Source organism: Chroicocephalus ridibundus, chromosome 10, assembly GCF_963924245.1.
Source record: "Chroicocephalus ridibundus chromosome 10, bChrRid1.1, whole genome shotgun sequence".
NCBI classification, from domain to species: Eukaryota; Metazoa; Chordata; class Aves; order Charadriiformes; family Laridae; genus Chroicocephalus; species Chroicocephalus ridibundus.
The window spans coordinates 24,128,553-24,156,256 of NC_086293.1; the positions used below are offsets into that span (position 1 = coordinate 24,128,553).

Sequence of the window (27,704 nt, forward strand, 5' to 3'; positions counted from 1 at the left end):
TTCCTGAAGTGGGTAAAACAATTCCCGTATACTAATACACTGCATTAAATGAATGGTAACATTTACAGAGCTATAAACTCTAGCGATGCCCAAACGCAGTTTTAAGACATTAATTTTAGATGTCACATGGACAAAGCGTGAGCAGAAGACATACCACACAGCAGTGTGGGAGTTTCAGAGCACAGGTACCAGATGCGCATCTGATAAATGAAAAAATAAAATAAAATATCAGAGCGGAGCTGCTCTTGTTGGTAATGACGAGAGGGAAGTGACAGGTATCATTTGGTTCTTTTGTACCTACTTGTAAACCTGTACTAGACACTCTGCTATATTGTTGGCTTTCGGACAGCCGTTTCGATGATGAAAATGGAGCCATCCTTCAGGGCAGTACAATTACGTATAATTCATTTAGAAATCGAAGATTAAGGGTGCAGGCCTCATACCTGCTCTGCAGTGGGCACGACAGCTAACACAGAAGATAATGATTGGAAATAACCTGCTCATTTTCCTACCTTGATAAGAACTGCTACTTTGCAGAACTGCTATATCACAGCTGCGTTTGTCTAATACCAAATCCACTAACTCCAGTTTGAATTGTTCCTTCAGTCCCCCACTGATCTCCAAAGTATACATCTACCTCCAGAAACACTGCCAAAGTAACAGAAGGTCAAATCGATTTAACACCGTCACCAAAAATTCAAGAATATTTTATTAAAATGAATGCTTAAATAAGAAAGAATGGCCTAAACTAAACAGAAAAATAGCCTTCATTTGGAGGGTGCGCTGCCTCGGTGGAAATTAGAGTCCTGTTGGGAAGCAACGAGTTGCTGTTTTCATGATTTGGCTTTGGGAATGTTCTGCTCTTTGCCAGTAGCTTAGTAAAGAGTTATGAATTTTTTTTTATAATCTTATAACCTGGAGGCAAAACACTTGCTAGTTTTTGCTTATGAAGCAAATCACGGCAGAGAGATGAAAGCCTGCCTCTATGTGCATGCATTTGGAGACACAGGTGAAGGGTCTGGGCTGTACTGTGCCGTAAGGGCCCAGGGAAGACGCACTATTCACTAGGAAGCACGTCAGTAAAGACAAAGGAACAGAGCAGGAAAAAGCGAGGAACAAAGAGCTGCTCTCAAAGCAACAAGAACTTATTAAAGAGAGCCTCAGCATCTGGGAAGGCTGGAATTCAGGGGTGCACCATCTCAGTCACATCTTCTGACAGCACGGTGAAATACCAAAGCATAGATGCCTCTTCGGAGGCCAAGAGGATGCCTGGTGGTGAGAGGAAACGATGCCGCTTCCAGACCTGTCTCACAGAATCGCTCAGCGTTCCTCCTACTGCAAAGGACTAAAGTGTTTTGAAGTCACGAGATATTTAATTTTCTCTTATAGATTTATTAAGTTCATTTCTTCGGGGATCTCATTCCTCCTATAGCCCTTGATTTTTCTGACGTTCATGTGGTTTATTTAGATTTTCATGCTTTGAGCAGTTGAATCTATTTTTTCCACTGTTTGTGGAAAAAAGCGCTGAGGAAATTATAAAGAAACTTTTTTCTAAGTTATGTGAAGCAGATACTTTTCCATAAGCACATCCTAATTTATTTAATAATGAATTTAAATTATATTTAAATTATTTAACTTCATGCAATATTTAGGGTAGAAGATAAACATCATTTTGCTAAATGAAATCACAGAACATGTCACGTTGCTGTGGAGGCACTGATATAATTTTTCTCCCTAAATATAAAACCCATAAACTAAGAAAATATACATACATACATATGTACACATTATTTAAAAGAAGTACTGAGTTTAAAGAAATTAAGGAGGGAAGGAGGTATTTAAGTTCAGTTTAAAAAATAAACAGCTAACACAAAAATTGAATTTCATCCTGCTGCAGGTTGAAAAGAAATATAGTCAGCAGCAAACAACCCCCTTTTCTTTAACACTTCCAGCTCAATCCTAAAAAGAACTTCTATATCCCTCCAAATTAGCGGTAGCTGAGCGAAGGCACAAAGGGTTATTTCATTCCTTTTGTGGGCAGGGAGTCTGAAAGCTGGCACGGATCAGCGAGGTGGTGGCACCTCTCTGCACTGCCACCCAGGTCACTGCGGCGAAGGCAGAACGGGCTCCCACCCCCGCGGCTACCGGGGAGGTTCGTAAACTCTCCTGCAGCGAAGATCAGACACGACAGAACCTTCTAAACTGAACAAAAAAGGAGCAAGACCGGATCAAAGCGGGCAAAGTTCTGTAACTCACGTGCTGGATGGCGGGCGCTGTGTAAGATGACAGTGCAAGAAAGGATGGCTCTGGATATTATCAGAATGAAAGCTAACGAAGAGAGCTCGCTCTCTGGTGGTGTCTGCATGGTAAGAGCGATGACAAGTATAACACGTGCAATAACCATATTGTTGTGCTCTCCTGGAAATGGCGCTCGTAACAGATTCTGCCACTGCATCCATTCAGTGCTTTTTTTTTTTTTCTTTTGTTCTTATTCCATGTAAAATAAAATTTGGAAAAGCAAAATACAACCCCACCCAAACAAATTAGTAATCTTCAAAATACGGTGTCTTGACTATTTTTCATGAGAGTCAGCAAGGATTTCTTCTTCATACTGCTGGAATAATTGATTTTAAAGGCCTCATCTAGCACAGCTCAAAGACAGTTTGGGTTTTTTTGTTGCTGCAGAGAGCTATCTGCTGTACAGCGGGAAAAGCAGGTGGCTCATTTAGTGCAATTACACCACTCTGATTCTCTCCCATTTTTAAGTGATTGGCAATGGCCAGTTTATTGTGTTTAATAATCGGCTCATCGTGTTTACATTGTCTTTAGCATGCAGCTCAGTTGCACCGAGCTAGTGGCTTCATTATCTGTAACTCCCTCGGAGCTCAAGACCAGCAAAATCATAAGCCAATGATCCGTGCCAAATTGGCGCCCACCGCAGTTTAGATGGAATACTCGAGCCACGCAGCCTTTGTTTTCTCAATGGTGGTGCCTACTACCATTGATTGTTCAGCAGAACAATCAATTTTTTGCTTTGCTAGGCAGGAGAAAACAAATTGGGACAAATTAAAGCATTATCCCTTGATTTTGACTGTATCTTTTTGTTTGCGTTAAATAAAATGTTTCATCTCTTGTATAAGCAGATCTTCTCATTGTAGAACCCATTCTATAAATACGTATCACTTCACTTCCTTTTACAGCATACGTTAAGAATGTCGTGCTAAACACAGAAGGGTCGCCACCCTCAAAAACTAGGATTTGGGATGATTCAGTGAGTGCTAGATCTTTCCATTTCAGGTTGGCCATTTACTGGACGTGGCATTCAGCTATAATGTGCGGACGCGGCACGGAAAGCTTTCTGCCCGTAAGAAAGCTGGTTTACCAAGGAAGCACACCAACCGTCTGTTTTGGGAGCCTCTGTATACACCCTCACATGCAATAACTAATTTTAGTGGTTGATGGGACCAGTGATGTGGCTCTTTTTCATTTATACTAGAAATGCGCAGGAGAATAAAAGGGAAAAGTATAATACATATAGTCTGCACTTCTGCCGTGCTGTAAGAGGACAAAGGGGTAAGGAAGAGTTCTTCGGCTGTGTGAAAGCCATGAAGATTCCAGTGTTGAGTTACAGGTTAAAGGGAAAAGCTCTTTCTTACTTCCCCAGGATGCATAATTTATTTCAAAGGATGACACATAAAATCACTATTACTTTTTATTGTCATCTTGATAGTAAGACCAGGTCAAGTCACAACAGTGTTCCAAGGTGAGCCAGCACGTGAATGAAAATTAATTACTGGCAGACCACTCTTTCCCTTTAACAGTAGGGCACTTTGCACCGCCTAATTTGAGCAAGCTCCAACTTTTTACAGGTCAAAATGTTTTAACGTTGCATCAATGATCTGCTTTAGAGCCATTTAGAATTGTACCGTAGTAGATACGGCCGAATCTCTTTCCCACTTGAGCACAGCGGGAACAGGAAAGGCACACAGTTTTAGCTTCGTAGTCAAATAAACTGTTCTTTGAACAAGAAACTCACTGTAGGCTGTCTCCGATACTCTTAACATTCAACGTGCATGGCATCGAGTTACACTCAAATCATATGGAAAAGGGGTATAATGAGAATCCGGTCACACTGACAGTCTTGGCCTTCTTTTACATGACTTCGGGGTTGTTTTATTTCATTTTGTTGTTGCAGCATTTTTTAAGAGATAGAAAGTTGAGTTAATTCTTACCTCTTGAAAGAGCCCATTGTTAGTAACTTGTTCATCACAGCCCCTTCGACCTCCCCAAAAAAGTAACCAGTCTGCAAGGGAAAAATGCAAGAAGTTACCAGAAGTCTGGATAAATGCAAACCAACGTTGGATGCAATTTAAACTGGCATATTCTAGGATCCGACAAGAGTGGCTTTGACAGTCACACAGATGGGTTTTCAGGACTACTGCTACATAAAAACCGAAGAGGACTTCGCAGTCATGGCAAGTGATAGGGATTACATTATTACCCCCGAGCAGATGCGAGGGCTTATACAATATATTGAGGTACATTATATAACATCTAATATCAGAAATAAAAGCCTTTCAGACCCAAAGCTTGCAAAGAAAACACACTAATCTGATCACAACCCCTTGTGATTAAAATGTTACTCAAAAAATACATAAACAGGCTTTGAGAGGATTTCATAAACAGTCATAAAAAAGCATTGTTTGTAATTCCTGCATGACCTGTTTAAGGAGCTGGAACAGTACATTTCATCGGTCCTGTAAATTTTAACTCCATTCAGAGTCATTTCATACTTAAAACCACTCAGCCTGATGAATTACTCATTTCGTCCTTGTTCAGTAAATGTGGACTAATAAAAATAAATCTCTGTTGAGAAAACAAACATCCGTGTTATGAATTTGGTATGTAGTGTGGAAGCGACTCCATCATCTGCAGCCATTCATATGACACTGGAAAATCTTGCACGTACAGCCTTTTTCTAGCTTGGGAATACATTTTTTATTTTAGAGCCTCAACTCCCAGAGGGATTAGACGTGTTCTCCGCATTGTTTAAAGGGAGAAATCCCACAATTTATGGGGGGGAAAGGGCACTACACTCTCAAATTGCACGGATTCCATAGGTTTTGTATGAACTAAACCCCAATTCCATTACAAGGAACTTAGCTGACCTCAAGTATGCACCTGGGAGTTCGCAGGCAGAAAAGTTACAGCCCCAGCCAAGAAAAGGCATTCCTCCACCTAAAAAGCAAGTACTGCCTTTTTTTCTTTTCACTCAGGGGAAACTTGGAACATTTTCCAAAACATGCGGGTGTGTAAAGTCTCCTAGAAACAAGAGGAACATTTGTAGCTTATATGACTAAAAATACTAGCTTCAGTAGCCCTAGCTGACTGATGAGGAAAGATTAGCCTAACTATCGGAGAGGCAGTCAATGTCAAAAAGCCCAAACCATAAATGACTAGTATAACCTTAGATAGTAATAAACCCGATTTATCAAGTTGTGTTTCGTTCTCACAGAGACATTTCAGTGACAGTTCTCTCCACAAAAACTCCATTTGTAAATGCGAGTTCTCCTCCAAAGCAGGAACATCTAGATTATCATTATTTTTTAATACATTAGGATTTAGTAGTAATTCAGATGAAGAATTACACTGCCCCTGAACAAGATTCCTAGAGTAGTGCAGGTAATTTTTGGAAAGTCCATAGCAAAACAGTGCTGAAGCAACCCAGACAGGCGAGTAATTGATAATGCTTCATCCCACCTACCTCTTTCCCCATCTCCAATAAATATAGAGTATATATGTACATACACATATAAAATAAATAAACAAACACATACTATTATAATTATTGCTGGGAAGCAGCTCTGAGGAGAAGGACCTGGGGGTCCTGGTAGACAGCAAATTATCCATGAGCCAGCAGTGTGCCCTTGTCGCCAAGAAGGCCAATGGCATCCTGGGCTGCATAGGGAAGACTGTGGCCAGTAGGTCGAGGGAGGTCATTCTCTCCCTCTACTCTGCACTGGTGAGGCCACAACTGGAGTACTGTGTCCAGTTTTGGGCTCCCCAGTTCAAGAGGGACAGGGAACTACTGGAGTGGGTCCAGCGTAGGGCAACCAAGATGATTATGGGACTGGAGCACCTCCCTTATGAGGAAAGGCTGAAAGAGCTGGGACTCTTTAGCCTGGAGAAGAGAAGGTTGAGGGGGGACCTGATTAATGTTTACAAGTACCTAAAGGGTGGGTTTAAGGAGGACGGAGCCAGGCTCTTTTCAACGGTTCCCAGCGACAGGACAAGGGGCAATGGGCACAAGCTGGAACATAGGAAGTTCTGTTCAAATACACGGAAAAACTTCCTTACGGTGAGGGTGACAGAGCACTGGAACAGGCTGCCCAGGGAGGGTGTGGAGTCCCCTTCTCTGGAGATTTTCAAGACCCGCCTGGATGCAGCCCTGAGGGATGTGCTGTAGGCAGTTCTGCTCTAGCAGGGGAGTTGGACTAGATGATCTCTAGAGGTCCCTTCCAACTCTGAAGATTCCGTGATTGTAATATTACTCTAGAGTTATATAAGTATAGAGACAACTTTACTGTCCATCTTAGGCTTAACACCTGCTTCTAACGTAATGCAGTCAATATTTAAGCAATGGTACGTTTTTAGTTCACATGGGATGGAAGAAATACATTTAATAAAGTAAAACAAAATAATAAATTTTGATGCTCAATTTTGCATATAAGAATATCACGAAGAATGACTACTGCATGACACAGTACAGCATGCTCAACAGTTAACGCTCTAGTACATGTTGGAAGGATAACAGTTTCAGAAAAGTTGTATTTCCCTTGTTTATTACTTGCTTACTGACTTTCCCAGGTCTCCACCAAAATGGAGCAAGGAAGAAAGGGATCACAAGGAAACATGCCATTACTTTTGCACTATGCAAATGTGAAAAATACCTGTATCTTTTTACTTTCAGAAGTGCCAGATTTGAGGTGGCAATAATTCAAGCTTATAATCTAAAATCAAAATACTCAGTTTGGCTTCTTTTTTGCCATTCACTTAGAGTTTTTTATCTCCTCTCCAGTCACTCTTCCAAGTCACCCAGAGCTCCTTCCAAAAGCCGTTTCTCAGTAACTAACCTAGTCGTAACAAATTTAATTCACCTGAGGCCTAAGCAGGAGTATGGATGTTCCTATCCACAATCCCAACACATAAAAGAAATTCAACTTCAGACAATTCTGGCATAATTGGTGCACCAATTGGCACAGTTTTCAGGCAAAAGTTAATGAGAATGGTGGTGGTTTCCTCATAAGGTTTCCAGGACTGACCAATTATACATTCGTTTTTCAACATTTTTTTCCATGAAGTCAAAACAAATTAAAGTTTTGAATGATCTTCTCATTAATCATGATCCTTGTCCTCCCCGTTGTGATGCTGAGTGCTTATTTTTAATCCTTCAATGACTCTAATCTACTTCACAACACAAACTCCTCAGCTAATGAAATTTTACAGAGCCGTTATCTCAAGTTTAAACGTGTAAGCTCTGTGTCCCCAGCGTCCTCCCTCCCTCCCTCCCTCCCTCCCTCCCTCCCCAACCTTTCCACGTGGCAAAAATGCCACAGGGAATCTTTTTTCTTGGGCTAAAAATGTTCTGTGGAAGACAGACACTTCTGTGGCAAAAAAGCCCTTTAAGAGACCATTTATGAGCTTTAAGAGCAGACCCTGCCCCAATGGGAGACAGAAACTGAGCTCCTGTGAGAAACCGCTTACATTCTTTGGTGAAGGATTTTATTTAATTTTATGTTACTGATTCCTTAACATTTTAGTGGCCCATTTAAAAAACAAGTAACTTTATATAACGTGTTACATGAGAAGATTGGAAAAAAAAAAAATTACTTACCTGTCTATAGTCTTCAGACACTAAAATAAATCCATTGTTATCTATTAGGTAACAGTTGATTGCCTGAAAAATAATAAATTCCAAAATTAATTTTTTATTTTAGGATACAGCAATAAGTTAATTACTTCCTTTACCCTAATTCCAAGTGACTTCTAAATGGGTGAAGACTTCATGTTGTTCTAATGGCTCACATAACTTCTAAGTGAATGCAGTCTCAGCTTACGGGATGTTATCCGATTTAATTTTTATGCATTTGATTCATGCAAAACAAAACAAAGATGTGTACAGAAAGGGAGGATATAAGATAATTATAAGCAAACATAAAAAGAACAAGGTCATTGTTTTTACAATCCATTCTTAAAAGTTTTCCTTACAACTAAGTTTCCAAAGGCATAGAACTTTGTTACTCCTGATGGCTTCTCCTGCGTTTGGCGAAAAACATCAGCACGATGTCATTACCCTAATGATGTATTAATGAAAACACAGTGTCAGCCTGGAGGACCAACAGGGGACCAGGTAATATTTTTTAATTTGTTCATTGGGGGATGGGACCAAAGACTTCTGTGAAAGAGGCCCCACAGGTCTCCTAAAGCTTTTCAAACTGTGGTTTTAATTGGGAACTGGATTTAGAGTTAGGACTGTTAGCTTTTCGTAGGTCAGACGTATAAACTGTGTAAAACAGGGTAAACCCAAAGCAGTGCTTCCCTCCATACATGCATGCACTATTTTAACCTCAACTGAATTACTTGCTACAGGCAAAGTTTTAATTACTGCGCTTCAGAGTCTAAACATAAGGTTCAACTCAAACCTCGATATAACTCACTTTCTCTTCAGTATTGCCAAATACCTACCTCAGCGTTAAATCTTTAACATATTTCTATTGTTGGTCTAAATCAGCAAACATTTTATCATTGTTTCCTGAATTCTATGTGAAATTTGTGTAAAAAAAAAATGAAAACAGAGTATGGCTTCCAGTATAGGAATCACCGTGGCTTTGGTTTTAATTCAAAACCTTTCCTGCTGCAAACGGGCTGCACAGAGATATGACAACATACGCTTTCTGCTACGCTCTGCACATCCAGCAAATCTCTCTACAGTTGTAGAGAGGAAAGCGGTTCCGTACAAGAGCCGTTGTGCAAGATGTGGTGAAAACGCAGTCTGATTTTCCAAGAGATGCTTAGATGTGTCTGATTCTCACTCTGGCCACATAGCAGCACTGTTCGGTGGGGCTGAAGAAGAGGAGAGATTGGAAGAAATGCTGGCTTGAAGCTTAGTTTTTAAAAAAGCAAAAAGCCCAAATCGGGTAAAAGTTTGGAATGAATGTCATTCCCTAATGCAAGTGCAGGGGATTCATCCTAGGAGAGGAACCTAAGCTACAGACACCCCCAGGGACAGAAAATCTGTCAAAAAAGAAGTTGAAACAACTCATTTCCAACCTTTGATTTGCTAGAAGGCCAAAAATTGGCAAATGCAATGTGAAAAGCTGACGATGCTGGCAAAGAACCGAGTAGAGCTAATGCGTTCAGAAGAGGCAGCTACTTAACCTCAGTGGCGTGCGACGGGTGGAATTTCAGCAGTCGGCTGTAACACCGCAACACTGCTCTCCCCAAAGCCCGTCATAAGCCTCCCACCAACTTTATTGAGAGAGGAGCTAAATCAACACAGAGCTCTTTTGAGGATACACATTTGCAGTCCTCGTGCATGAAAGATTAATCTAAAGATAGTGCTTTAGAAGCAATATTTCTCCACAGTATAGAAAATAAATAAAAGTAGTTATGCTGGGCAAGAAAGAGTGTAGGCTTAATTTCATAGTTTATGGATTAGACGGTGTTGGGAAAACCCTGCCCTGATTCAAGAATTAGTGGCCATGTCTCAAATCTCTAAGCTATAGTCATTCACTAGCATCGTTCAGAATTTAAAAAGGTGCTAATGTTTTAGCGTTATTATTGAAAACAGGCATTACGCAATAAGTGGAATGTAAAGATAACAGGGTTTCTATTTCAATCCATTTTAGAAACATTAACAAGGGAAAAATATTCATTCAGGACCATTCATTCATCTGCTTGCCAGCAAGATAAATAACGTTCAACATTCCGCACTACCTTAATCAAACAGTCTGCAAATTAAACTTAGCACTGACAAAGGACAGTGAGGTGCATTTCCTTGTCCAATACTTTAGCAAATCTCACACAGAAGATTTCAGATACAAGATTAATGCATTGGATAACGGCATTTGCATAGACTAGAGCCGTACGGAAGAGGTTTAATTCAGAATGTTTCACAGGTATTGGAAATTAACTATGCGCAGGTTTGCCTAAAGGTTCAAGTTCAGCAAACTTCAGATTTCAAGGGGAACGTTCTGTAGGTGGAGAGTCCCTGAGCTTGTAAAATAGAGTCGGCATAGAGTCCAGCATAAACACGGGAAGAATGTTGACTGAGGTCTGAGAACACGCTTGGATTACAGTAACTTTGATCAAGTTCAAGTTCCCTATGTATTTTTCACAGCTCCAATATATAATAACAATAATGGAATGTAATATGGGTTAAGAAACCAAAAAGGAAGAAGAAAGAAAACAGAACATTAAAGTAAAATGTGAGACACCAGGAAAACAAGAAGAAACGAGCAAATTCAAAGCTCTTAAAAAAAAAAAAAAAGGAAGAAAAAAAAAAGGATTTCTAATTAATTGTATGTCTGTAATTTAGAATCAAAAGTATCACACAAACTCAACTAATTCTCCGTATGACTATTGTGCCACTCTATTTGCGTTCATGTCTTAATACTTTTAAATGCTTTGATTTATACCATAACTGTTCAGCAGATATTTTCTTGCCGTTGAGAAAAGGCATCTGTGAAAATTAACAGACTCAATGGAAGAGCTGTGATATTTGATTGAGTCCTATCAACAGTACATTTTGCCATTAGAAAAAAGTCTGGAATCTCTAAATCACCAAGGTTCGCACCATCACTAAATTTTTCCATATGTTTATATGGCTCCTGCTGGTGTCGAGTGAAAGTAGCTGAAAAGACTTTAGACCGCTTGCATTTTCTGTGCACGCGGATGTAAGACCAAAAGAAGTTCTGCATGAATATTTCGCAAAGTATACGACTATTCTTCTTAACTGCCAACGCGATAAAAAAGGAGAGTGAATTGTTTCTGGCTGCACTCTTGGAATCTTTATCAGCGTGTACTTGCCTCTTAGCAAGGTCAGACCAAACAAATTTTTGCAGTCATGATGACATCCTTGTTTTGATGAAGTATTTGGACACTTTGTAGCAGGAGCATGTCTTAGACATGTAATATTACTACCCTATTGCAAAGGTTACTGCAAATGAAGGAAGCCACCTCTGCCTAGTTTTAATCCCCAAAGCATGGTGGTTTAGGCTAAACAAGGAGATTTTATACGGCACTCTGCCCAGACTGCCTGCAGTTCTCCCTCTCAAGCTGGTTGGCTCTGACTGGAAACCCACTGATGAAAATACTTAAAGCCGCTGGAGACAATTCAAGGTAAAGTTGCACGTTAAGTCTGCAGCAAGCTACGGTAAAGCAAGGCCATGAAACTTAAGTAATTAACAGTTCTACAGGCCTTCTTTGTCAAGGGATGTCTGATCGCTCTTAGGAGAATGGGGTAATAAACATTGTAAGCTCACCTTAAAATCGGTTAATGTGCAAATGGCAGCCTGGAATTCGGGCTAAGTAAGCACTTTCGCCCACACCTGGGTGGAATCTGATTTGTTTTTCATTACTTCATATTTGGAGAAGTTTACTTAATGATTACAATGATACAAGCTTTAAATGGAAGAGTCTGTAAATTGTTAGAGCTGGAAATGCAAAAGATATGTTGACTCGTGTGGTCCATTCCATTGCTAAAGACGGCATGATCATCAGGCCTTTGTGTCTGGGCTTACTGTAAATTTTATTTTCTAGTATTTATCGCTATCACTACCCTGCAGCTGTTAGATCCCAGGGTCCTAGCAGATGAATAATAGTTTGCTGTAAGTTTTGCTGATTTGGTATGCTGAAGAAGTCAGTGTTCCACTCTTATAACTGCTGATGTTTCAAGTTCTGTCTTTCTTCCCGGAATGGTTTTTGTGATCTGAATCTCATATGAGCGCAGACACGTATTTTAAAAATTTTATCACTGCGCCTCTGTCCTGCACTCGCTTTTCAATAAAGCACTTCAATGTCCCAGTGCATGAGGTTGTGTAGTGGCATCCCAGAAGTGAGATTGCTAGGACTGATGACTTAAACTTTTTACAAATTAATTTACACAAAAGTAACCAAAAAATTAAAACGACGTTGCGTGCCTTAAACAACTAAATATCCAGTACAATAACGGTGAATGTTAGAAAGCACTCCTCAAACACATCCATGAACTTGTTTTTAGCGCAATGATTTAGAGTTTTGAATTACCTATCCTTAGGAAAGCCCAACTCTGCTAACTTGCACGACAGGAAACCTCACACACTACTTTATGCAACTATTATTCTTAAATTTTTTTATGTGCTGGAACAGCCCTGAACAAACTTAGTGCTACACAACACAGAGCACGCTCCAGATGAACCGACTAGCGCACAGGCGGGAACACAGTCAGGGCAGCAGTTCAGGTGGTGGAAGATGTGGAGATTTCATTGGAAATACACTAACACATGGGGAGCAGCACCTCCGAGATAAGAAGTGGGAGTCTATTCCAAATGCTGGGACACTCAGAAAGAGACCTGTAAGGCAAGGCTATAAGAAAGATAAGAAAAGACAGCAGAGAAAAGGGAAATAAAGACTTATGGAATAAGTGCTAATAACGTACGTGGGTTCCTGTTGTCAAAAGTAGGGACACAAACGTGTGAGAACTTGAAGATATTGAGAAGAAATGGCTTCAGAGAAAAAAGAGATGAGAAGGCACTGGTTAAACCCCTCTGTTTGCAATGGCGGGGGCACCTGCTCAGTTCTTGCTGCTTCGCTCTGAGTACCATACGTTATGTTTTGTTGAAAAAGGTGTAAAAACTAGCGCTGTACTGCCTGCTGACTCTTGGGGACACAGAGAGGAGCTTTCCTGAAAGCAACTAAGCATGTACAAAAAACTGAATAAAACTGGATAAAAACTTTTAAACTATATAAAAAAATGTTATCCTACTTAAAATAGGATTGCAAAACATTGCATTACCAGAAATTACAGAGCCAAACAGGCTCTTGCCTTTTATGTATGTTTTGCAGAAGTTCTTCTGGCCACTATGTGAAAAGTATCATACAAATACAGCCTGCAGGTTTTTTTTCCAGATGTATGAATTTACATTTTCTCATACTTAATTCATATAGTTTTTTCAAGCAGAGTTTATCAGATGATCCAGATCTCCTCAAACCGTTCACTCCGCTTAGAGATAACACGCGGATGTTATCAGTAATTGCTTTGTTTGCTTCCAAGTCCCTGATAAGAACTATATGCGATACAATATCTCAAACCCACCTCTGATTTTCTAGAATCTTGTATGCCTAATTCCTCCCCATATAGCAATACAGTTTGTTCTTTGTCTTCCACTTTTTAATTCATTTAACCTGTGACGTTGCTTAACCAAAATATTATATGGTACAATGTGAAATTCTTTGTAAAATCTATGCATAAGATATTAAAAATATTATTTTTATCTACCAAATTAAATTCCATAAAAAGCTACTGTGGTGAGTTCACGAAGCCAAACTGCCTGAAGTTACTTCCTTTTTTATTTCTGAAGTGCTATTACTGTGTTAGTGCTGCATAGATTCAACTCTGAATTCATGTCTCATTCTAGCGTGAACATCAGAGATTAGCTTCTAAAATGTACGATAAAGTAGTAAAAAAATGCCTTAGAACAGCTTCAAATGATTTCCAAAACTGGATTCACAAAGCACAAGTTATTACGATGCATATTTGAGGTACCACTGTCAGCCTTGCAATTAAACGGATGTGTGTAAGCAGTCATAAAAAAAGCCTCACTATCTAAATAGCATAATATTCAGAAGGTGATTCCAAATTACACCAAGAGATTGATTTACTTTGAACATCTCACTGTACATTATGATCAACTTTATGTTCTACTGCAGTAGAGACAAAAATGGTAAAAAAAATAATGTTACTTACGTCATCATCACAACTTATAGCACATCTGCCATCGAGAGACGCACACTAGAGACGATATCAAAAATCAATAAAACATTGTAATTTCGAGTTTGACGATTACAAAATAGGACATATTAAAAATCAGTATGAGCACACTTATAAAGAAGTTGATATTGATTGCTTTTTTATCTGACAGCCATTGTTCTAAAAAAGACTGGAACAGTTTTAAATGTGTTCACCAACCCTGTCGCGTTCCTCTCTTCAGAGAAAGGGTGCATTCACACTGTAACGATTCAGCTCTTTTAAACACCATCCTCTCCCCCATGTGTTAGAGGCTTTGGGACCATTCGTAGACAAGAACACAGGACTTTCAAAAAGGGGTGGGGCAGGACCTGCGTTTTAGGGGTTATTCCCTGAAAGAGTACAGTTCCAATCTCGTCTCAAAGTAAGGATGGCACCTCCTAATCTTTAGAAAGTACATGATTATCCTCTTCAGTAAGTACAAATCCTATATCCTGAATATCTTTGGTATAGTTTATTGAAGACCATGAATGCCAAGTATGATTTAGTAATCTAGTTTAGTTAATTAATCTGTGTGATACTTCAGTTACTGAATGTTAGAGGATCAGTTCCTAGAGTAAGTGAGGAGGCGCAATTCTGCTATCACTGAAAATGGGTAAATTCCATAGTTCAGTTAGCTGTTTCCCCTTTTTCTGAGGGAGAAAATTAACGTGTGTCAGGCCAACGAAGTAACTCCCTACGTATAGGGGCCTAAAATTCATAATCTACTTGCTTCCGTAAATATGGGATGAAGCAACTGGTTTTGACCACTGAATTCTCTTTTTGGTGACGATGAACTAGAATGTAAACCAGAAGAACTAGCCATTACACATTTCAACCACGTTGTCTCTGTACAATAGTTTTGTTTGTGACATAAAAACCTGCAGATCATTGTCTGAAAACTTAGAAAGCTGTTGTGGATTCAATGACAAAGAAAATTTCAATTTAAAATGTACCTGTCTGCTTGCAGTCCAAAACTTCCGCTGGAAAAATTCAAGTTTCATCTGGATACCTACAGCTGGGAAACACACAGATAAAAACAGTGTGTTATAATTCCTTCAAAATGATTGTTTAAAATTAAGCAGAAGGGAAAAACAGTCCTAAAATAAAAAGGGAAAGTAAGCCCAAAAATGCAAAACCACAAGTAATTAAATTAAATTGAAGAGATTACACAGTCACATCTTAAATCATTTACAGTTTGGTTAAACATGAAGATGTTGCTAATATAATCTGAAGAATACACAAGGCAAATGTCATTCAAATAGCATAGGTCTCCACAATTAACATAAAACCCCACAAACGGAACATATTTATGTTCGCATCTATCTCAAACGTGTATTTTATTGATAGCAATATATTTGATTTGTGCAGGAACTATATGAAAACGTCGGTTAACGTTTCAAGCCAACATTTTTTATTCAGTCATTTAATCCCTTAATTATCAATGGAACACAAGAAGCTTATTTCAAACATTAAAAACATCTTTAAAAAAACGAAATCAAGAGCATTATGTGAAATTCTGTCAAATGAAAGTATTTGACAGACATCGCTGGTTTTCAAATTTCAAAAAAAGGTGGTTCTTTTTTCAGAATGACTCATGAAGATACCGCTGGTTTAAACAATACATTTCTCAATACCTCGGGTGGGATTATGTTTTTTCTAATATCAGTAAACCTTTCTTCCGCTCTAGTCTGAGGTTCGTATCAGCACTAGTACTACATTGCATTCTCTCGTCGTTCAACAGAAACAGCGTGGTTTTCATAAGCTCCCGAGGCACTTGATTCTTCTGGTTTCACCCGCCTGTACTACGAGAACGAGAACACATCCACCCACCTCTGCTGGAAATTTCTGAATTAACTTCCTCTTACTTACAAGAAGTTAATATGATGAAGAATACGGCAGGAAAGCAGGGAGCGAAGGCCTAAAGACATCTGCTTCGATTGTTCTTACCAGCTATTGCCACATCCCTGGATCTTCCCCGCTGGCGCTGATCAGAGCACGCCTTGTGCTGGGCTCGTCTGCAAACGCGTTTCAGGGCTGGCCCCGTACCAGGTGCTATGCCAGCTGCTCAGCACAGTTTATCAACGGGTTCTAGTTCAGTGCCCTACAGCTCCTGGTCAGCTTAGAGGATACCAAACTGCTGGAGTAAAATGAGTGAACTCGGCCCTAATGACTGATCTGTAACCTTAGTATACCATTTCTTCACAACAGCTACACTTTTTAAAGCCTTGAAGGTCTGAAGACCTAACTTCTAGCAAATTTATTGCTACCATGTTTTGTTTAAAAATAAGCAAAAACTTAAAAAAAAATCTAGTTGTTTTGGAAAATTGAAGAAAATGTAATTTTTTCATTCTTCCTCTAGAATCCACATCAGGGATCATTTAAAAACATATTTACATTTAGATTATTTGTACTTGCTTTTGCAGATGTACGTATGCTGCTGTCATGAATAGATTTTATTTTGTGCTAGCAGATAGGGAAAAGTATGTGAAATTAAATCTGTAATGAACTGATACAATGGCATGTGAAATTACATAAGGAATTCTCTTATTATAAGCAGGTTATAAATAGTTTTCTGCTATCTGTAACTCATGGACATTTTTGCTTAAGAGTGTAAGTAGATAAATCCATTTCTCCTTTTGAATAAACTCCAGAGGAAACTCTCTCCAGCTACATTTTATTATCTAGTAATTTATTTTACGGTCAATGAGAAGATGCTATCTGACAGCCGTGCAGCACATGTTTTCTTCATCTGTTCTTTGCCTTTAGGTTCATTCCTAGCACGCAGGTGACCTACACGTTTTAACTCCTTTTTCTGAAACTGAGGCAAAACACACACATTTTCAGGAACTTTTCACAACTTTTCCGGATCCTCTGTCAGCATTTGAAACATCAGTCTCATATGACATTTCTACTGATCTATTTAATGACATAAGAATTAATGTAAAACCATTTGTATCAGTAAAAGTCGTCTTGATTTCAGCAAGCAAAGTTTATGCCTTGTTTTTTGCATGTGAATGTTCCTGTTGAATTCCGTGAATAAAGCCACACGATCAACATTAGAGACACAGATAAGTAGGTACCTGTTGAATCAAGGCCTAGATTTGACTCTAATAATCTAAGACTCCAACCAACAAAGGAAGCAGACTTCGGGTGGAAACACTAGCTTTCTGATCACGGAGGATCAGACTTGTTTTCCAAAAGATACAGAATGAATAAGGTTTCTGAGCAAGAAAGAATTAAGATATATATCCCATAGAGCTGCACCTTTCCCCGAGTGAGTTTATAATGGCATCTTCTGTTTTAAATGGCTGAGTTCCTGAAAAAAAAGTATTTTCAAAGTGTTTACCTTCTTAAAGAAGCAGATTTTCAGAAGTGTTTATGCAGCGTAAACTCCTACTAATTTCTGTGGTTCCGTAACAAAGCAGGTTCCTAATCTGTTTAACTATTTCTGTAAACCCCCCAACATGCTTGTCTCCATCGCTGGACTTGCCTTAGGAATTCTGTTCCTGACTCATTCATAAGCACTAACGACTTCAACCACCTATACTTCCTATAAAGTACCTCTCAATAAAGAATCTCAAAATACTCACTAAATGTGGTTAAACCTTAAGATTCTTATTTTACTGCTCGGAAAATGACGCATAAAGCAGACGAATACCAGAGTTCACACAAAGATCTAACAGAGAGAGTCACAATAGCGGGGTTTAGAATGAAGCGCAGATCTGTGCTCCCCAAAGCCTTGCTCTATCCCTTAGAAATACGGCTGCTCTTAACAGACATAGAGGAGTGGACTGTGGTTAGATATTGTTCACTTTAGGTCCTGATAAGGCCAACCCTTTGGAACTCGCACTCTAACTAGGGACACGACCAACCAGAGCAGCGAAGCAGTTGTCAAAACTGAGGAAATTATCAAATTCATTATCCTGACGATGTAAAAGAACAGACTTGTTATCAAACGTCAGTGTAAGGTTTAAACCTGTATGAAACATTTATTAAGCTTTAAAGGATGAAGACAAGATCTATTCACTATGTTTATGGAAGTTCATCCATTTGTGCTTATATATCCAACACACACAGCATCTACCCAAGACCTGTAGTAAATCCAAACTGCAAACTACCCGTACAGATGAGTAACAACGACACTAGAATAAAAAACATTCCACTACATGTCAGTGATAATTCTCCATAATTTAGAGCTTATTTGATCTGCCATGGCTGGCCTGTTTAAAACTGCTGTCAAAGCAACTTTTGATTAAACGTCATTTTTGTTCTTCTAAACTATTAATGAAAGTATAATAAAAATTAAGGAACAATTAAACCCACTGTTGTCCCATAATGAAGTTGTGAGAGATCCTCAGGAGATCCTTCGCAATATAAATTATCTTATGATTCTAAGATTTAAGTGTAAATGTTTTCTAAAGAAGTGCGAAATACATAGCCTACGATCTTCCTTAAATAAAAAGAAAGTGAATATGTACCGAAGGTTGTCTAGTGTCTGGTATAAATTACTTACCACATGAGAGAGAATCTGAAACAGTAACAAGATAATTACAACAAAGCTCATCCGTAAAAGATTCCACGTGCATGTTGTAATGAACGGCACAACGGAATGCTGTAATACAAAGACAACTGAAATACTGGGACTCGTGTCTATGAAACGTGGAGCATTTCTCTTTATGAAGATGAGAGGAGGCAGGCAGCTGCAGTTTTGTTTTCACAGAATTACTCCATGAATTTTGATGCCTTCTTGGACAGACTGTGAGGGGAAATAAAAGATAGTGAGAAATACTGGGCTTGCTCCCACTTGAGCAGATTCCCATAATTTCAGCAACAGTTTGTGTAGAAACTGAAGGCCCGGGCATTATCAAGTTAGTTACTGTCTTCCTCTTTCACAAAAGAGTCGGTTTGTTTCTCTACCTAACTTTTACAAGAGCTGTATCACTAATCTCTGAGGTACAACACAAATGCATCTTATCCTTGGTCTACTCCGGTCAAGGTAACACAATGTAATAACGGCAGCCTTTTACCTCTAACACACCACAGATCACCTGTTTCCCTTGTGAAGTACTTCCTCAGTTAGACTTTTGTAATTCTTTTACTTGTTATAAAATAATGAAGTGCTACGGGATGGTTGGACTCGATTCAAAACCGTTGGACTCGATTCAAAAACTGGACGCGTTCCTGTGCAACCTGCTCCGGGTGACCCTGCTCCGGCAGGGGTTGGAGGAGACGATCTCCTGGGGTCCCTGCCAACCCCTATCGTTCTGTGATTCTGTGATCTACAGTTGGACTCGATGATCTTAAGGGTCTTTTCCAACCTAAACGACTCTGTGGTTTGTACCCACGTTGCAGGACAGGAGAAGAACACGCCGCTCCTACAAATGCAGTACGGTGCAGGCAGCAATAAGCATTTTCTTCAAAGAGGGATACCTTAATGTGAGATTTTAACCTCACTGGTTTAGTTCCTTTACATTTTGTTCCTTGCACAATTCCATATAGAAACTTCTCTGTAATCTGAAAGAGTACCTTCTAAATATTCTATATCCTATGTAATACGTAATGAATGACAATTATGAATGCTTCCTACAATTCAGCTAATTGCATTTGAATGCCTCTATATTCAAAATTATTAACAATGTTAGTGTATGGGAAAATCATTTTCTTTTCAACCTCTGAGGTGATACTAAAGCATTTTTGCAGGCTTTTTTCCCCCTGAGCTTCTCAAGAACACTGTAACCAGTACAGGACATTTTTTGGTCAGGTCCTTTAGCGCTTTGAGAACCATTCAAACACACTGCAAAAGGTTTTAGAGCCAATACATTCGACTGAGCCATCCCTCGTCTTTCAGCATTTCAGAACTTCAGAATGAAACAGCTGTGCGCCAAGCTGCTTTATATTTAAATCTGTTTTACAAACTGGCTACATGTGGAAAAGAGGGAAAAAGAAAAACTTCAGAATTCTATCTCCCATGTCACCAATTCCTCGTTAAGCCCCCTGGGTGTAACAGTTACCACAGAGGTTAGAGAAAAAAAAGTAGCGTAATCGCACTGATTTTTTTCTAAATACTGTTCAGCAAGGCATCCAGATAACACCCACATTTTTAATTAAAAAAACCAAAACATGAGCAACAAAAACAATAATTGATCTTTACATGGAATATGTATATATAAAAAAAAGTATGCTTCAACATTTGTAGGCCTTGTTCAATCAAAATGGCCAAGGGATACAAATTGTATCATCCAGGAAGAAATGAGTAAAGATGAGAAGAAAAGGTTTTGCCTTGCTGCCTTTCCTTGTAACGTCCCTGGGGAGCGTGGGCTGGAGCTAGAGGTATTCACGAGAGCCGCTAATGTGAGCTGACGGAGGGGTATTAAAACTCTTTCTCCATGTAACACAAAACGTGTCATTTCAAATGAATATTGCAAATCCAATTTTTTGTTTCAATCATATTAATGATTTTACATAGGCGATTCCAATGAATATCTTTAACGCTGCCTATGGAAAACAGTTAACTCCCTGAGATTTCTTTCCTTTGTTTAATGAAGTGGCTGCTATTCTGTAGCGCATCCCCTATGAAATAACAGATGGTTGAGAATTAGAAAGTTAAATTCTTGGCTCAGTGATAATTTTTGTTAAATAAGTAATTTCCTTATGCATTCATTTCATGGCTGAGGGTAATATTTCACTCTTTTTGTGGGATGCTCTGAGGACAGAAGCATCGGGAAGTGTTCAACTGCTACATACCTGGGGGCTGCTTAGTGTCAAGGCAAACATGAAGGAAAGCAAACAACGACTCAGAACAGATCAGGATTGCTTGTCCGCATTTCAAGATCTCCTCGGTTAAGCAAATGGACAGAAAGATAAGGAAAACCTCAACAAATTACTTCTGTGCACAGAATTACAAGAGCTCTTAGGCTCTAAGTAAAAAGAATCATCTCCTACTTAAAATAAGAAAGAAAAATAGATTAGACTGATTTATTTCAGGCAAGAGAGGAGCTAAATCTGCCTATAAACCTGGCAGAGGGATTCCAAATACATAATTAAGGGAGAAGCAGTAAAAGCTAAAAGGATTTCCATTCTGTGAAACATCTATAGAATGTTATACTATATAAAAGCACTATATCAGCAAGGTTAGAAAAATATCTTACGGTCTCCATTCCCTTCTCCCACGGAATATGGTATACGCTAAGATTCTTTCTCATACATAAAAGGCACTCAACGTTTTGAGGACAGTCTGGGCCTCCTATTTCTGATGGAATTATCTTAAATGAGGTTTAGCTTAGCTTCAAAAGAAGAAATCTTGGAGACAGATTTGTAGCAGTTTTTTTTTTACTCTATATCGCCTTCGTGTATTAAGCTTAGACTCATGATTCTCTTCTTTCTGCCTACTCATATTACCTATTACTATCTTTTAAAATATCTAATAACTGATGTGAAATATTCCGGAACACCTTTAGCTACTTAAAAAAGGTTGACTGCAATTCTGTTGTTTACACTCTAGATCTGTTTCACTTCAAAATCGCTCTGTCTTCAGTTTTTAGCTTAGCCAAAAATGAGACACTGAATATTACACCCCAACACATAACATGGAGACACCGTAACTGCCAAAAAGTACCTCTATTATAGATTAATGGAAAACTCCCACCACCAAAGATGGTGCCCTTAAAAATACTTATAAAACGTATGTGTTATGTACTGTAATTAAAAAGAAAATGTACAGATTTTTTCCCCTCAAATCCAAGAGGTCTTAGCTAATAAGCTAGAGGTATCCCAACAGGCACTCCTACAGCAGTACAGTTATGCTCCAGCATCATCCAACACAGCCACACTCCCAGTGAAAGCCATTCTTTCAGCACGTGCAGGATATACAAAAAAATATGAATGAGCACTCATCCAACGTGCACTTCCCAGACTACTTCTAATCCCAGTTTCAGTTTACTTGCACAGTAAAATGCAGTCTCACCCTTCCAAACTTCACACTTCATTCAGTTTCCTTCTTGATCTCGGTGGGCTTTTCCATTCTACCTATACCTTCCTCTTCTCACTCCAGCCTCTTTTCTTCAGCTCCTCCCTTCAAACAGTAGATCCCCAGAATCTTCTTTTAACGTGAAAAAACATTAATTTTATTATCCAGAACGTCTGAACCTGATTCAGACACTCAACGCAAAAAAAATCAGCCTAACAGTTTAGGTCTGGCTATTTTCTAATATAGTGAAATCATGAGCTTATAATTGAAAGCGTTGGGCAGCCTCAGTGCTTGGTGGTGATACCAGCCACCTTCATAACGAACTGTTCCAAGTAGCCCATGATGAGTTTAAAATTGACAAAAAGCTGGGCCAAACTACTGAGTAATTGTGCACTTTTTTCTGTTTTTCTTATACTAAAGCATAGTTCCTACCCCAGCAAAAATAAAACATCAGTTATGCATTTGGACGAGATACGTTACTCACAAACTGTCCTCTGCAATGGGTTGTTTTGTTGGTTTGGTTTTTTTTAATATTTCATTATTTAACTCAGTGGAGATTTCTGATGTCATTTACAACTTTTCTTGTAGCTTCTCCAACATGAAACCTTCTTGTCTAACTTCACAATGTTTCTACTGAATATTTAGGTACTTTTAGATTATTTTAATACTAAATCCATTTGAAATCCATACAAACGTGCACCTATGTTTTCCATCTAAATTCGAGCTACAGTGCCTCATTAACATTTACAGACTGATTTTTCCAAAACAAAGTCTTTTATTAACCTAGATATACTGTAAAATACGAAAAATCTCGAAGTGCAAATTATCACATATTTTTGGATTCTAAGCAATATTCAGGAAAAAATCCTGTATTATTACTGGTATCTTAATGCTATCTTTTTTTCATCAAATAAGTGGAATGACTGCACATACACATACATTTGTAAGTCCTATATAGTGATCAGTTTGTTATGGAAACGGTTTTCACATGTTGTAATCTGTCGTAAGGAATTAGCAACACAAAGAATACTTCCTTCATCAGAGCTATCAGGATGCAACATATTAATGAGTAAATTCTTCTTAAAGACAACAATGGAAAGTTGAAGATCTGCCTCTCTACTCATGGACCTTAAACCTGTTATTTTCTTCCAGAAGATTTTTAGAATTAGTGGTGGAAGCAGTCGTCTGGATGGAAACTCCCAAGACAGAGGGGAGGCAATGGCAACTGGTATTTCCTGGAGGCCAAGCTCAGGCAGAAGGGGAGGAGATACTGGGAAGCTGATGTGAGGCCAAGCTGAAAGGGGAGCAGGATGATGATTGCTGGGAGGCCGAAGTTCATCCAAACTCAAACCACCAGGGAAAGCTGAAGGGCTTGGTTTGCAGCCAAGCCCTGACAAACTGAACTGCGGAGGGCAGTCTGTGAACATCATCATAAACCAGACTCCCTCTGACTCCCCGACGTAGCTTCCTTCTGGAGGACTAATGAAGTAGCAGCAGGAGCAGGAGGAAACACAAAAAGGATATAAATTGAGTGAAAACATAAAAAAATATAGATACTGTTGACTGAAAGTCCATTGCCTTTTCCGGAGGCTTCACGGAGAAGCTTGGAGGGAAACAGGTTATCTGTAAATTATCATTCAGGCAGTTACGCTGTATTCCAAACTTTACAAGATAGTCGCCGATGTGCTGCCAACGCTCTAACAAAGGGCTCCCACAGAAATCTACTCACTTACCCCGTGACAAACGTTGTGTACCAGGAGCACAGCTCAAGGGAGCTAATTGTGAATCCATTTGTAATTTAAAAAACAAACAAACAAACCAACCCCATAAAAGCAACCAACAAAATACCAAGAAAAAACCCCTCCCATAAGCCTGGAGGTAGGTAACCACTTGGCCTGCAAAATTACACTAACCGCACTCTGCTGGAACAATATATACCTTGCTCTGAGAAACACAAGGAGCACACTGCACTGACAGCGTAAACCAGTGCCTTCGACTGCACGATGTGAAGGGGGTGAGGTGGGGCACGGTTAAGCCCTGTCTGGTGTCTGGAGCATCCTCCCTGCGACTTTTGGAAAATACCTGACACCTACTAACGCCTGGTTCGTTGCATTACCAAGAAAGACAGAAAGAAAAAAAAAAAGTGGGTAGGGTAGTATTTTTCTTAGCCTCGGGAACGCTTCGGTAGCATGCAAAGAGAAGGCAAGTGCCGTCATAAAGAAAACTGTACTGGCGGCAGAATTTTTATAAGGAGTTCCTATGAGCCTTCAGCTTTCTTGCAACATCCCTATACATGGCCACTGGCCTGACAAATATTTCTGAATTCTGATAGTACAGGAAGCGTGGGAAGACTGAAATCTGATCACAATAACACTAAAATAATGAAGCAGTGATGGTATTTTCATAAGTCCCTAACCATTTTTTAATTTTATAGGGTTTTCTTGCTCATTTTTTGGCAATATTCAAGTATATCCCATGGCTGAAATGAAAAATAAGAGCAATATATATATATTTGTAAGCACATATATAAATCTTAAGGGAGGAACCATGACTTGTCAAGTTCTCAAAAAAAGCTTTACTTCTCACAGCTGAGGTCCTAGTTCAGAGTAGCTTGGCCAGTATGCCTTTCACATCTCAGCCAAAAGGCTGTGGTTTCGAGTTTGCAGCTAGTGAACCCTAAGAGGCTCAAAGTTCAGACAAACATCTAGAAAGTAGGATACTTATCTGAACTCTTGGAGACTGCGAACAGATTCTCTTAGGACATGTCAGGCTTCTGCTTCCACTTGTAACTAAAATACACCACGTTCAAACCTTGATAGCATTTTGGTTTTTTCAGACTTGATCCTGGCCACTACCTAATCACGTGGACAAGGAAAGTCTGTAACTACATACCTCAGCATTGTGAGAAAGGCTGATTTCAGAAATGGGCAACAGTTCTATTGCTGTCATTTCCAAAGAGGTTTATCCCTCCCAAACTGAAATCCTACCACAGCAGAACAGCTACAAGTTGTTGTACTGCCAGGCAGAGGATGCTTGGATGAGACATTAAAGAGAAAAGCTAAGGCATCCACTGCAAAACCAACTCATGAGGTCTCTGTCCAGTCTTTCCCACGTCAGTTCAATACCTTCTCTCCTACCACTGACCCAGGAGCCACGACTTGGAGATGCCACTGCTACCAATCTTAGCACAGAGGGGAGAGATGTACGGAGTTCAACACTTCTCATCTCCAGAACACCCCGACTACCAACTGCCTGCTCTGTCCAGTGATCATTGTGGGTACTTGCGTGCATACAAGGTCTGCGAGCACAGGAAACCCCAGTAGTCAAACCAGTCTTCAGACACTGAGTGAGAAAACACCAACATTTTATCAAACCGCATAATTTGGAAGTAAGTCTTAGATCTCTTATTGACAGAGTTAATAATAATAGCGCCATTCTCTACAAACTGCTTGTGCTATACTGTGATTAACAAATTACTTTGAGTTACTAAAAATATGAATGATGTTATTTAAAGTCAAATAATAAATCAGAAATGCCTCACCGTGAATACAACTCTCCAGCCTTTCAACACCATACCTATTGGATATTTTGTAAGTTGAATATTTACCGTACCGTTCCAGAATCGTTTTCATGGTTTTATTTTCCTAACTTTTTTCCTAAAAAAGTTTTATTTTCCTAAACTTTATTTAACCACATTTCTGCTGTTTAACCACAGGGTGGTAATCTATAGTTTTAGACAGCTACCAAAAAAAGCATGTTCCCAAAAAACTCAGTAGGCACATTCTCACGTGTTTGAAATAGACTTGAGCAGCAACACAGTATTCTGTAGTTGCAAATACAAAGAAAACAGCGCTGGTGGATGTGCAACCCACCTGTATTATGTTTGTGTCTTTTACTGAGCAATTTTAAAGGACAGTAATAGCAAAAGATACAGACATTACACTATTCCATGAACAGTATTATCTGCAAAAGTGGCTTTGTTTGCCTGTTTTTTTCATTCTTGGATCAAAAATGCATTTTTATTGAATCTCTATAGAAAAAAACTCAAGAAAAATAGGAGCTAGTATTTGAGCTGGAAACCAGCGTGCTTGGAATATCCTGAACTAGAGATTTAAACCATCTCAGGAATGGAAAGTAATCTTAGATTAATAACGCCGAAAGATTTTCCAGTGTATTGAAATATAAATTTCCTGTTTTTTCATATTCTCCTACTTTGTATGTATAAAAGAAATGAAAATACCATCTTTCAAGATGTATTCAGTAGATTACATATAAACATCTCCTTAATGCCACAAAATACAAAGAACAATCTATTGACTAGAAGGAGGGAATCTATTGACTAGGAAGGCTCTACAGAGGGACCGGGACAGGCTGGATCCATGGGCCAAGGCCAACTGTGTGAGGTTTAATAAGGCCAAGTGCCGGGTCCTGCATTTCGGTCACAACAACCCCAGGCATCGCTACAGGCTTGGGGCAGAGGGGCTGGAAAGCTGCCCGGCAGAAAAGGACCTGGGGGTGCCGGTGGACGGCCAGCTTGACATGAGCCAGCAGTGTGCCCAGGTGGCCAAGAGGGCCAACAGCGTTCTGGCTTCTATCAGGAATAGCGTGGCCAGCAGGAGCAGGGAAGTGATGGTGCCTCTGTACTGGGCACTGGTGAGGCCCCACCTCGAGTGCTGTGTTCAGTTCTGGGCCCCTCTGTACAAGAGGGACATTGAGGTGCTGGAGCGTGTCCAGAGGAGAGCGACCAGGCTGGAGAGGGGTCTGGAGACCAGGGCATGTGAGGAGAGGCTGAGGGAGCTGGGCATGTTTAGCTTGGAGAAGAGGAGGCTGAGGGGAGACCTCATTGCCCTCTACAGCTCCCCAAAAGGAGGGTGTAGAGAGGTGGGGGTTGGCCTCTTCTCCCAGGGGAATAATGACAGGACCAGAGGAAATGGGCTGAAGCTGCGGCAGGGGAGGTTTAGATTAGAGATTAGGAGGAATTACTTTACTGAAAGAGTGGTCAGGCACTGGCACAGCCTGCCCAGGGAGGGGGTAGAGTCACCATCCCTAGAGGTGTTTAAGAAACGTGTAGATTTGGCACTTTAGGGCATGCTCTAGTGGCAGAGATTGTAGGGGTTTTTGTGTGTGTATGGTTGGACTCGATGGTCTCAAAGGTCCTTTCCAACCATGAAGATTCTATGATTCTACTTTACTATGGACTAATTCATGGCCAAATACATAATTAATAAATGTTTTGAACGGATACTCCAAGAAAACAACAAAGAAAGGATGCTATTTAAAAATGTTGAGACTGATAAAATTAAAAGGGACTGACAGATTTTTAAAATTTCTCAATAAAATATCATCATCATCATCCATGTGCCAAATTATGACCATAAGTGAACTTCTCTGGGTGAGTTATTAACTTCTGGAAATAGCGTAAGCGCTGACACGACTTCCACAAGAGAAGTACAAATGTAATATGCTTACATCACATAAACCATTATCCAGATGCTTCAACAAGTAGTATATTACAATTTATATCCTAAGGATTAGTAGGATTTAGCTGTCAATACAGCAGTAATGCATATTTTAGAAGTATAAATTAATGATTTTTGAGGAAAATCAATATCATGGATAACAGCTGTAATCCTCTTTAATAGAATAGCTTTGAAATAAATCAGGAAGGTTTGCTGAAAGGTAGCTGTCTTT

General features: G+C 39.5%; 1 protein-coding gene across 5 annotated transcripts in view; it reads right to left on the reverse strand.

Moving 5' to 3' along the window:
* The window catches only part of CACNA2D3 (calcium voltage-gated channel auxiliary subunit alpha2delta 3), a 551,583-nt gene that overhangs the window by 32,869 nt on the left and 491,010 nt on the right, over positions 1-27,704 (reverse strand). For all 5 annotated transcript variants that reach the window (XR_010072843.1, XM_063348451.1, XM_063348449.1 and 2 more), the window contains 4 exons: positions 15,001-15,062; positions 14,006-14,050; positions 7,895-7,957; positions 4,233-4,303 (listed from right to left, as the gene is read on the reverse strand). Coding sequence is in view for 4 of the 5 variants with exons in the window: in XM_063348451.1 (XP_063204521.1) it covers positions 4,233-4,303; positions 7,895-7,957; positions 14,006-14,050; positions 15,001-15,062 (241 nt within the window). In the remaining variant the exon portion in view is untranslated. The remainder of the gene's footprint in view (positions 1-4,232; positions 4,304-7,894; positions 7,958-14,005; positions 14,051-15,000; positions 15,063-27,704) is intronic.